The sequence below is a fragment of the Bufo gargarizans genome, chromosome 4 (genome assembly GCF_014858855.1).
Source record: "Bufo gargarizans isolate SCDJY-AF-19 chromosome 4, ASM1485885v1, whole genome shotgun sequence".
Taxonomy (NCBI): Eukaryota; Metazoa; Chordata; class Amphibia; order Anura; family Bufonidae; genus Bufo; species Bufo gargarizans.
Window position 1 is genome coordinate 199,485,120 of NC_058083.1, and position 12,005 is coordinate 199,497,124.

The window sequence follows — 12,005 nt, forward strand, 5'->3', positions numbered from 1 at the left end:
ACCAGCGCGTCCGCCTCCAGGTCGCGAGCACAGGCCAGAAACGTGGGAACCTTGTTGTTGAGCCTGGACGCCATCAGGTCGACATCCGGGCGGCCCCACCTGTGACAGATGTCCTCGAAAACTTCCGGATTTAAGGATCACTCTCCTGGATCCACCGTGTTGCGGCTGAGAAAGTCCACCTTCCAATTGTAGTACTGGAACATGAGTCTCCGCCCACTGGAGGATCCTCTCCTCCTCCTGCATCACCGTCCGGCTGCGGGTCCCGCCCTGGTGGTTGACGTAAGCCACGGCGGTGGCATTGTCCGACTGGACCCTTACCGGGAGACCTTCCAGGAGATGAGTCCAGTGAGAAAGGGAGAGGAAAATTGCTCTGAGCTCCAGCACATTGATCGGAAGGCGGGCCTCCTCCGTCGACCAAAGCCCGTGCACCGTCCGGGTCTGTAGAACACCACCCCAACCTAGGAGGCTGGCGTCGGTGGTGACGACTGTCCAGGAGATCGGAAGAAAGAACCTCCCTGAGATCAAGCTTTGGGGGGACAGCCACCACAAGAGGTCCGCCCGAACCCAAGGAGGCAGACGGACTTGAGATGCCAAACCGCGCAACGTCCTGTCCCAAAAGGACAGAATCGCCCGCTGTAGAGGCCGAGTGTGAAACTGGGCAAAGGGGACGGCCTCGAAGGAGGCCACCATCTGCCCCAGAACCCTCATGCACTCCCGGATGGAGAGTCGTCGGGAGCGCAGTAGGAGAGATACCGATTCCTGAATTCGAGAGGACTTGGAGCTCGGAAGGAATAACCGAGCTGCCGTGGTGTCCAGAACCATCCCTAGGAAGGTCAACCTCTGTGAGGGGAGAAGAGATGACTTCTGGACATTGATCAGCCAGCCGAACTGCTCCAGAGTCTGAACCGTGATCCGGACGCTGTCCCTGGCCTGGGGAAGGGAGGAAGCCTTTATCAGTATGTCGTCCAGGTAGGGCAACAGAGATATGCCCTGGGGTTGCCGGGGTTGGCGCCATCCTGGAGGAGACACAGTATGGGTAATTGTCCTGTATCCTGTTTCAATTGAATTCTATATATGCACTTTAGTAACAATCATGACGGATTAATTAGGACTTGTGTCCACTGTCCTGCCTTTCATTGAATTCTATACAGGGAGTGCAGAATTATTAGGCAAGTTGTATTTTTGAGGATTAATTTTATTATTGAACAACAACCATGTTCTCAATGAACCCAAAAAACTCATTAATATCAAAGCTGAATATTTTTGGAAGTAGCTTTTAGTTTGTTTTTAGTTTTAGCTATTTTAGGGGGATATCTGTGTGTGCAGGTGACTATTACTGTACATAATTATTAGGCAACTTAACAAAAAACAAATATATACCCATTTCAATTATTTATTTTTACCAGTGAAACCAATATAACATCTCAACATTCACAAATATACATTTCTGACATTCAAAAACAAAACAAAAACAAATCAGTGACCAATATAGCCACCTTTCTTTGCAAGGACACTCAAAAGCCTGCCATCCATGGATTCTGTCAGTGTTTTGATCTGTTCACCATCAACATTGCGTGCAGCAGCAACCACAGCCTCCCAGACACTGTTCAGAGAGGTGGACTGTTTTCCCTCCTTGTAAATCTCACATTTGATGATGGACCACAGGTTCTCAATGGGGTTCAGATCAGGTGAACAAGGAGGCCATGTCATTAGATTTTCTTCTTTTATACCCTTTCTTGCCAGCCACGTTGTGGAGTACTTGGACGCGTGTGATGGAGCATTGTCCTGCATGAAAATCATGTTTTTCTTACCTTGCAGACTTCTTCCTGTACCACTGCTTGAAGAAGGTGTCTTCCAGAAACTGGCAGTAGGACTGGGAGTTGAGCTTGACTCCATCCTCAACCCAAAAAGGCCCCACAAGCTCATCTTTGATGATACCAGCCCAAACCAGTACTCCACCTCCACCTTGCTGGCGTCTGAGTCGGACTGGAGCTCTCTGCCCTTTACCAATCCAGCCATCTGGCCCATCAAGACTCACTCTCATTTCATCAGTCCATAAAACCTTAGAAAAATCAGTCTTGAGATATTTCTTGGCCCAGTCTTGACGTTTCAGCTTGTGTGTCTTGTTCAGTGGTGGTCGTCTTTCAGCCTTTCTTACCTTGGCCATGTCTCTGAGTATTGCACACCTTGTGCTTTTGGGCACTCCAGTGATGTTGCAGCTCTGAAATATGGCCAAACTGGTGGCAAGTGGCATCTTGGCAGCTGCACGCTTGACTTTTCTCAGTTCATGGGCAGTTATTTTGCGCCTTGGTTTTTCCACACGCTTCTTGCGACCCTGTTGACTATTTTGAATGAAACGCTTGATTGTTCGATGATCACGCTTCAGAAGCTTTGCAATTTTAAGAGTGCTGCATCCCTCTGCAAGATATCTCACTATTTTTGACTTTTCTGAGCCTGTCAAGTCCTTCTTTTGACCCATTTTTCCAAAGGAAAGGAAGTTGCCTAATAATTATGCACACCTGATATAGGGTGTTGATGTCATTAGACCACACCCCTTCTCATTACAGAGATGCACATCACCTAATATGCTTAATTGGTAGTAGGCTTTCGAGCCTATACAGCTTGGAGTAAGACAACATGCATAAAGAGGATGATGTGGTCAAAATACTCATTTGCCTAATAATTCTGCACGTAGTGTATATGCACTTTAGTAACAATCCTGATGGATTAATTGGGACTCACGTCCACTGTATGTCTCCAGTGATGCCGTTTTTTATCTCCTGTACCAATTCTTTTAACCATGCATGTAATTAATTGTGATTTATCTAATTGTGATTTTTTGTAATAAAGAATTAATCAGTATTAGCGGTCTGGCATTTTCTATGTAGGTTATGTAGAGATATGTCCTGGTACGGAGAAGCGCCAAGATTTTCGTAAATACCCGAGGGGCCGTAGCCAGCCCAAAGGGCAGGGCGACAAACTGGTAATGCTGCCCGCCGACAGCGAAGCGCAGAAACCTGTGGTGAGATTCTGCTATAGGGACGTGCAAATAGGCGTCTTGTATGTCCACCGACGCAAGGAATTCCCCTGGAAGAAGAGAAGCAATATCGGATCGGAGGGACTCCATCCGGAACCTCCGGACCCGCAGAGACCTGTTCAACAGCTTCAGATCTAGAACAGGACGCACCGATCCCTCCTTCTTTGGCACCACGAATAGGTTGGAGTAGAAACCTGCGCCTTGCTCCTCCAAGGGGACAGGAACAATCACTTCCCTGTCCAAAAGGGAAGAAACCGCCTGCAAAAGAGCTGAGGCCCGGACCGGATCCCCTGGAACCCGAGAAGAGAAGAAACGCTCCGGAGGCCTGGAAGCGAATTCTATTTTGTAACCAGACGTTACAATTTCCATATGATCTCTCCAGACCTTTTGAAAGGAGAGCAATCGGCCCCCCACCGTAAGAGCTGGAGGTGCCCCTTCAGGCGGAAGACTGATTGGGAGCAGCAGGACGGGCTGATTGTAGCCGTGGGCGCCAGGAAGGCTGGGGCTTAAAGGCAGGTTTCTTACGGGAGTCCTGAGAGCCACCCTGGAAGGGGGCTGCCGCAGATCTGGAAGAGGAGAAGCGACGAAAGGACTGGTTCCTAGAACCGGAGGACCGACCTCCAAAGGTGCGCTTGGATCTAGATTGGGGCAGGTTGGTACTCTTGCCCCCCGTCGCGTCCGAGATGACCTCGTCCAGCTTAGCACCAAAAAGCCTGGAACCCGAAAAGGGGAGGTTAGTGAAGGAACGTTTAGAGGAAGCGTCTGCATCCCAAACCTTCAACCAGACTTCTCTACGCTCTCTCTGTGACACCGAAAGGGCCGAGATACGCGCAAAAAGAATGCTAATATCAAAGGAAGCTTCGCAGAGAAACTTCGTCACCTGAGACATCTGGAGGACAAAATTTAAGGTGTCCGCAGAGGCATCCTGCTCCGCCAGGTCCTGATGGTGGTGCTGCAACCATACGGAAAGCACTCTGGATACCCAGGCCGAGGCGAAAGCGGGCTGCAGGCCAGAGCCTGCCAGAGTGAAGATGGATTTAGACAGAGAATCCAAACGCCTGTCAACTGCATCCCGTAGGGACGAACCGTCCAAGACAGGAATGGCCGTATTCTTAGCCAATCTGGCCACCGGTGGGTCAACCTTAGGAGGAGAAGACCACTGCTGCACATTTTCTGCAGGAAATGACTAAAGAGTATCCATACGTTTTTCGTGGCAGAAAACCGGTGATTCGGGCGGTCCCAGGCCTTAGAGAGGACCTTGTCGAACTCGCCATGTATGGGGAATACAACCGTTTGAGGTTTCCTCGAGTGGAAAAGAGGGAATTCCTGGCTACCAGCGGAAGGAGATTCCCCCTGGGAATCAAACGTATCCCAGACCGCCGCCACCAAGTCTGCCAACATAGTGGACAGTTTGGGCGAGGGCTTCAGCTCTGTGTCCTCGTCAGAACTGGATCTTTCCCCTTCCGATCTATGTTCTCTGCGAGGAGGGGAAGTGTCTGAACAGGCCTCTAGGCGAGGAGGGGAAGCAGAATCATCCGAGGAAGGATGCTGCTGTGTACGCTGCCTCTTAGTGGTTGAGCGTCCTCTGTGAGAACCACTGGCAAGTGGTATAGTGTTAGCCGCAGGATCCGTAGACGCCAATGCGCTCCACGAAGGCTATGGCGGCCCGAGAAACTTGGGCTAAGTCAGCGACCGCCCTAGAAATGGCAGAGGCCCGAGCGGGTTCCGTGGGCTCCGACAGGGCGGAGGGAGGACTGGGCTAAGTGAGAGGGGGAGGAGGGAGGAGAGGATGATCCTGTTCAGAGGCAAGGCAAGAGTCACAGGATCCAGAGACTAAAAGTGGTAACCAGCAAACCTTACATAGACCCAGAGGGGCCAGAGGGGCCGACTTGGATTTTTGTGAGGCCCCGGGTTTTGGCATGATGGCGGTAACCCTGCAATGGAAGGGGCCAGAGTCTCCTACCGTTCCTGCAGCACGCAACCGGGACAGAGTGGAGCCGGAGCAGCCGAGAACGCTGAGCCGGAAGTAGCAGAAGACAGAGCACTGCCCACAAATCGCGTCAGGAGGCGCGAAACCCGCGCGCGTGCGGGAAATATGAAAATAAGAAGGAGCGGCTTCCGGAAGGGTAGGAGGGCCTGCCCCCTAGACACCGTCAAGGGAGTCGGGAAGTAGCCGCTCATGTAGCAATACCCCAGACAGGCATCCTCTCCCCCCTCAAACCCACCCACCAAGCGGCCCTAGCGTCACATCGGGAGACAGGGGAGGCTGTGTACTTATCTGCGTCCTGTAGTCTTCACCCTCAAATCCACACCAGCGGAGGTCACCTCTCAGTCAGCTGGCACAAGGAGTGGCAGTGATCTGGAGGAGGGCAGGAAGGTGACCCTGAATCTGGTAGGCCGCCGAAGCTGCAGATCGAGCCCGGTTCCACTTAACTTCTGGGGGAGGGTGGGAGGTAGCCGGGGACGTCAATTCGACCCCGGCGCTTGCTCCACCAAGAGACCAGGGAAGCAGAATTGCGACCCTGCGTCCACAGCAAAAAAATAAATAAACAGGAGTAGAAATAATGTCATTCTTATCCGACACTAAGCAAGAACTGGGGTCCTCCCGGTGGAACATGGGGGTATAGCCCAGGGAGGAGGAGCTTTCTTTTTTTATTTGCATAGTGTCTCCTCCTAGTAATGACCTAGGCTATACCCATGGTCTGTGTCCCCCAATGGAATGTGCGAGAATAAACAAATAAAAATGCAACAAAAAGACACATAAAAATTCACAAAAGCTGTGATAAATAGTGTGGAATTATGTTTTTATTGTGTTTTTGATGCTGCTTTAATGCAGATTTTCTGCACATAAATCTGCAGCATGTGCAGGTAGCCTTAGGGTCTATTCACATGTCCATATTTTGTAATCCGCATCCGTTCTGTACATTTGCAGTACGGAATGCGTACCCATTCAATGTGCTGTCCACATCTGTTGTTCCGTTCTGTTACGCGGATCCACACAAAAAAATAGAGCTTGTCCTACTATTGTCCTCAAAATGCGGTCCGTGGTCCTATTGTAGTCAACGGGTCCGCAAAAATGCGGATGACATGCGGAATGCATCAATACGTCATCCGCAATTGAGGAGCTGTTTCCAGAAAATACAAAGAAATTTTATTTTAGCACCCTAGCAACATATATTCCTCCTTCCAATTTTTTTTTTTTTTATGGAAAAACGTAACGGACCTGAATGTACAATTGGTAAAAACTGAAGGTTTTTGCAAAAAACACGGATCCGCAAAAAACGGAACAAAAATATGGGAAACAAAAATACGTGTGAATTGACCCTTAAGGGTGAGATTACATGTGCGGCACAGCTGCAGGTACCGTACCGTGGTAACCACTAACTGCTGGGCTCTCCCGGTATTACAGGTACAAGTACAGGAGCAGTCTGGCAATTGGCAGTAACCACAGCACGATACCCATGACTCAGCCACCAGTGATGGTCAGTTCACAGTGTTCGGCAGCGAACACATGCGGGCTGCCATCTTTAGTAAGGTAGACTCACCTGTCCGGCGATGCACAGGTAAGCCCTTACCTGTGCCTGTGCCGGTCTGAAATCAAATGCAGTCACCGGGAGCAGGCAGTTCCAAGAACACCCCGATGAAGGCTCCAGCGGCTGTTCTCGGAACTGCCTGCTCCCGGTGACTGCATTTGATTTCAGACCGGCTCCCAGCAGATCTTTCCCTTATACCTTCTCTATGTGGAGGCTCCAATCCTGGTTTTTGCTCACAATCACTGATGGAAATCACTGACCAAACACTGAAGTGTGAATGAGGCCTAAGGCACACACAGTATCCAACAAGCTGTGCTGCGTCATTACAGAACACGTGTCCTGCTGTATAATCTAGCACAATGCTCTCATTTAATACTAGTTTGGTTACTGTAGTAATGCAATATTAAGACTGACCATAGGCTACTTTATGTCAATTAATTGGACCTGTCAATAAGATCAACCCTATTAAGCCAGCCATGATGTATGGTAGGGTAGATCTTGCTGATTAAAATCATGCCTGTCTTTCTAAAATCGGTTGCTGCTTTCCCAAGAATTTTTATTTATTTATGCAAATAAAGGGGTGTGGCCATCAGTTGAAAGCTGAGGTGTACTGATGGCTAGGCCCCGCCCCCGAGGGCACTGAATTCCTCATCTGCATACAGAATAAACATCTTTTTTTTCTCGGAAACACCACAAACTATTTTCCCAAGCCAGGTATCATTTTAATCAGCAGGATCAGCTCTACCAGACAGTATGCATGGCTTAATAGGGCTGATCGTGCTGTCTAATGGCTGCTATTACTAATGGCATTGACCTCGTCCACACTGACGGTCAGTAATCATTATTATGTATTGTCATGGATTTATAATGTGAGCTGGGTCTAGATCAATGACGGAGTACAGAATGAAAATCCTTTATTGTGTTCATACCTCTTCATTAGTTTTCCCTGTAAATAAGCAGATTGCAAAACTTCCACTATTGAGAGCCCTGGAAAACAGCATTTTCTCTAGGTGAATCCCACTAACCACGAGCCTAACCTACAGCAATGATGCAGGGAAAATGAAGCAGCTACTAACACCAACTGGGCCATGCGCGGGCCGCAGAAGGGTCTGATCATCTCAATAAAGAATGATCACTGCCTGGGACTCCCATCCCCCTCTATTATCTCCAAAAGGAATGAAGTCGCCAATGTAAAAAACGAAAATATAGCAATAGAAAAACTAGGACAAGGTATGAAATCCCATAAGACACATGTATTTTAGCTTCCCAATTCCAGATGTAACTTTTATTATGTTTTATTGGAGAGGTGCTCCCATCTGGGAGATTTTATGGCATATTGATAAGATATGCCATATTAGTCGGATAGGTGCGGGTCCCACATCTGGGACACTGCTATCTTGAGAATGAGGCCCCAAAGTGAACAGAGAGCAAGCCACACATGCACGGCCACCCCACATTCACCACTTTTGGACTTTTAAAAAGCCAGCTATTTTGGGAAGTCCTAAAGCAGTGAATGGAGAGGTGGTCACACATGCGCTCTATTCACTGCTATGGCAGTCACTCAGCTATTTTCAGAAGTCCCACAGTCACATTACACATAGAAAAGCTTCAGCAGGTTCCTTATGAGTGAATGCGACTCTATGTTTTATTCACTGCTTGTGAGAACTAATGCAGACGCCATGACACAGGGTCCTCAGGGGTCCTATGAAGATCTGTATATAAGACTACATTGCACTTTACTAACTGAAAAAATTGAGAAATTAGAGAAATTAAAATTTTTGCTATTCGATGCTCGTCCATATCATCTCCGTCACCATCAGTAGCCGACAGATGCAATTTGTTTTATGCTTCCCTCATGGCCCTGATTAGGGAGCAAATACTGGGTATGGGATGGATATCGGATAAGAAACTGCATTTGGAGATCCTTTTAATAAGGATTTCACATAATACACCCATTTTATACACTGTATATTTTACCTGAGTAATAATCTCTGAAAAATGAGGCAATCTGCTCAGTTCTACAAGATTCGTCCAGGTCATGTCAAGAATCCATTTGAAAGGCTTTGGAGGACAAGATTTCAGGTCAATAGCCGCTCCACCTACAGTAAACGCAAATAACATCAAGATATTTCAGAAATGATGTCAACCAAAATGAGCAAATACCGAGCTGAAGAGAGGATAAGAGGAAGCACTCTGGGCTCTGCACGTGCTGCAACTTTGTACTGTCAGCTCAAACCACCGGCCAAGGGACTGCAATGCCAGGGCTCATGGCGGATGCTTTATTTTCATGTCTTTTAAAGAGGTTGCCCACTTTTTTTTATATTGATGTCCTATCCTCAGGACAGGACATAAATTTAAGATTAGCGGTGGGCCAACTCCCAACACCCTTGTCGATCAGCTGTTTGAAGAGAATGTGGCGCTCCTACAAGTGCTGCTTCCTCTTCATTGTTTAATTACATGTCAACTGTCCCATTCACTTCTTTGGGACGGCTCTTACCTAGTGAATAATACAGAACCATCCCATTAAAGTCAATTGGATGTCTGAGACGTACAGTACAGACCAAAAGTTTGGACGCACCTTCTCATTCAAAGAGTTTTCTTTATTTTCAGGACTATAAATATTGTAGATTCACACTGAAGGCATCAAAACTATGAATTAACACATGTGGAATTATATACATAACAAACAAGTGTGAAACAACTGAAAATATGTCATATTCTAGGTTCTTCAAAGTAGCCACCTTTTGCTTTGATTACTGCTTTGCACACTCTTGGCATTCTCTTGATGAGCTTCAAGAGGTAGTCACCTGAAATGGTCTTCCAACAGTCTTGAAGGAGTTCCCAGAGATGCTTAGCACTTGTTGGCCCTTTTGCCTTCACTCTGCGGTCCAGCTCACCCCAAACCATCTCGATTGGGTTCAGGTCCAGTGACTGTGGAGGCCAGGTCATCTGACACAGCACCCCATCACTCTCCTTCATGGTCAAATAGCCCTTACACAGCCTGGAGGTGTGTTTGGGGTCATTGCCCTGTTAAAAAATAAATGATGGTCCAACTAAACGCAAACCGGATGGAATAGCATGCCGCTGCAAGATGCTGTGTTAGCCATGCTGGTTCAGTATGCCTTCAATTTTGAATAAATCCCCAACAGTGTCACCAGCAAAGCACCCCCACACCATCACACCTCCTCCTCCATGCTTCACGGTGGGAACCAGGCATGTAGAGTCCATCCGTTCACCTTTTCTGCGTCGCACAAAGACACGGTGGTTGGAACCAAAGATCTCAAATTTGGACTCATCAGACCAAAGCACAGATTTCCACTGGTCTAATGTCCATTCCTTGTGTTATTTAGCCCAAACAAGTCTCTTCTGCTTGTTGCCTGTCCTTAGCAGTGGTTTCCTAGCAGATCTTCTACCATGAAGGCCTGATTCACACAGTCTCCTCTTACCAGTTGTTCTAGAGATGTGTCTGCTGCTAGAACTCTGGGTGGCATTGACCTGGTCTCTAATCTGAGCTGCTGTTAACCTGCGATTTCTGAGGCTGGTGACTCAGATGAACTTATCCTCCGCAGCAGAGGTGACTCTTGGTCTTCCTTTCCTGGGGCGGTCCGCATGTGAGCCAGTTTCTTTGTAGCGCTTGATGGTTTTTGTGACTGCACTTGGGGACACTTTCAAAGTTTTCCCAATTTTTCGGACTGACTGACCTTCTTTTCTTAAAGTAATGATGGCCACTTGTTTTTCTTTACTTAGCTGCTTTTTTCTTGCCATAATACAAATTCTAACAGTCTATTCAGTAGGACTATCAGCTGTGTATCCACCTGACTTCTCCACAACGCAACTGATGGTCCCAACTAGAGTTGAGCGAACACCTGGATGTTCGGGTTCGAGAAGTTCGGCCGAACATCCCGGAAATGTTCGGGTTCGGGATCCGAACCCGATCCGAACTTCGTCCCGAACCCGAACCCCATTGAAGTCAATGGGGACCCGAACTTTTCGGCACTAAAAAGGCTGTAAAACAGCCCAGGAAAGGGCTAGAGGGCTGCAAAAGGCAGCAACATGTAGGTAAATCCCCTGCAAACAAATGTGGATAGGGAAATGAATTAAAATAAAAATTAAATAAATAAAAATTAACCAAAATCAATTGGAGAGAGGTTCCATAGCAGAGAATCTGGCTTCCCGTCACCCACCACTGGAACAGTCCATTCTCAGATATTTAGGCCCCGGCACCCAGGCAGAGGAGAGAGGTCCCGTAACAGAGAATCTGTCTTCATGTCAGCAGAGAATTAGTCTGCATGTCATAGCAGAGAATGAGGCTTCACGTCAGCCACCACTGCAACAGTCCATTGGCATATATTTAGGCCCAGCACACACACAGGCAGAGGAGAGAGGTCCCGTAACAGAGGATCTGGCTTCATGTCAGCAGAGAATCAGTCTGCATGTCATAGCAGAGAATGAGGCTTCACGTCAGCCACCACTGCAACAGTCCATTGTCATAAATTTAGGCCCAGCACTAGTGTTGAGCGGCATGTCCCATATTCGAATTCGCGAAATTTTGTGAATATTCAAAAGAATATTCGTAAAATATTCGCGATTATTCAAATTCGTTATTATTTCGCATATGCGATAATTCGAATTATCGCATAATACATATGCTATGCAAAATTCACATGTGCGCTAATGAAATCGCCTTACGAAGATTCGCAACTCAATTCAATCACTAATGTATGAATGCAATGCCCTTTGCCTCTGTTCTGGGACAAGTGTAGATATTCGCATGTGCGCTAATAAAATCGCCTTACGAAGATTCGCACCTCAATCACTTTCTAGGGAATGTGAGACTTTTGGGAATCAATCGAGATACAGTGGGGGGTGATGACAGTAGTTGACAGAGTACAGATCAATGTAATCTGTAAGGTGGAAAGTAAAATAAAAAATACGAATATTCGTAAATCGAATTTTACGAAGTTCTACGTATTCGCGAATATGGTGCTATACTATATGAATGCACAGGCCTTTGCCTCTCTGTTCTGGGGACAAGTGTAGATATTTGCATTTGCGTTAATAAAATCGCCTTACGAAGATTCGCAGCTCAATTCAATCACTAATGTATGAATGCAAAGCCCTTTGCCTCTGTTCTGGGACAAGTGTAGATATTCGCATGTGCGCTAATAAAATCGCCTTACGAAGATTCGCAACTCAATTCACTAATGTATGAATGCAAAGCCCTTTGCCTCTGTTCTGGGACGTGCCGATATTCGCATGTGCGCTAATAAACTCGCCTTACGAAGATTCGCAACTCAATTCACTAATGTATGAATGCAAAGCCCTTTGCCTCTGTTCTGGGACGTGCCGATATTCGCATGTGCGCTAATAAAATCGCCTTACGAAGATTCGCAACTCAATTCACTAATGTATGAATGCAAAGCCCTTTGCCTCTG

At 47.3% G+C, this 12,005-nt stretch overlaps 1 protein-coding gene across 1 annotated transcript in view; it reads right to left on the reverse strand.

Moving 5' to 3' along the window:
• The window catches only part of DNAH8 (dynein axonemal heavy chain 8), a 478,630-nt gene that overhangs the window by 36,228 nt on the left and 430,397 nt on the right, over positions 1-12,005 (reverse strand). The window contains exon 80 of the mRNA XM_044291082.1: positions 8,548-8,669. Within this exon, the coding sequence (XP_044147017.1) occupies positions 8,548-8,669 (122 nt within the window). The remainder of the gene's footprint in view (positions 1-8,547; positions 8,670-12,005) is intronic.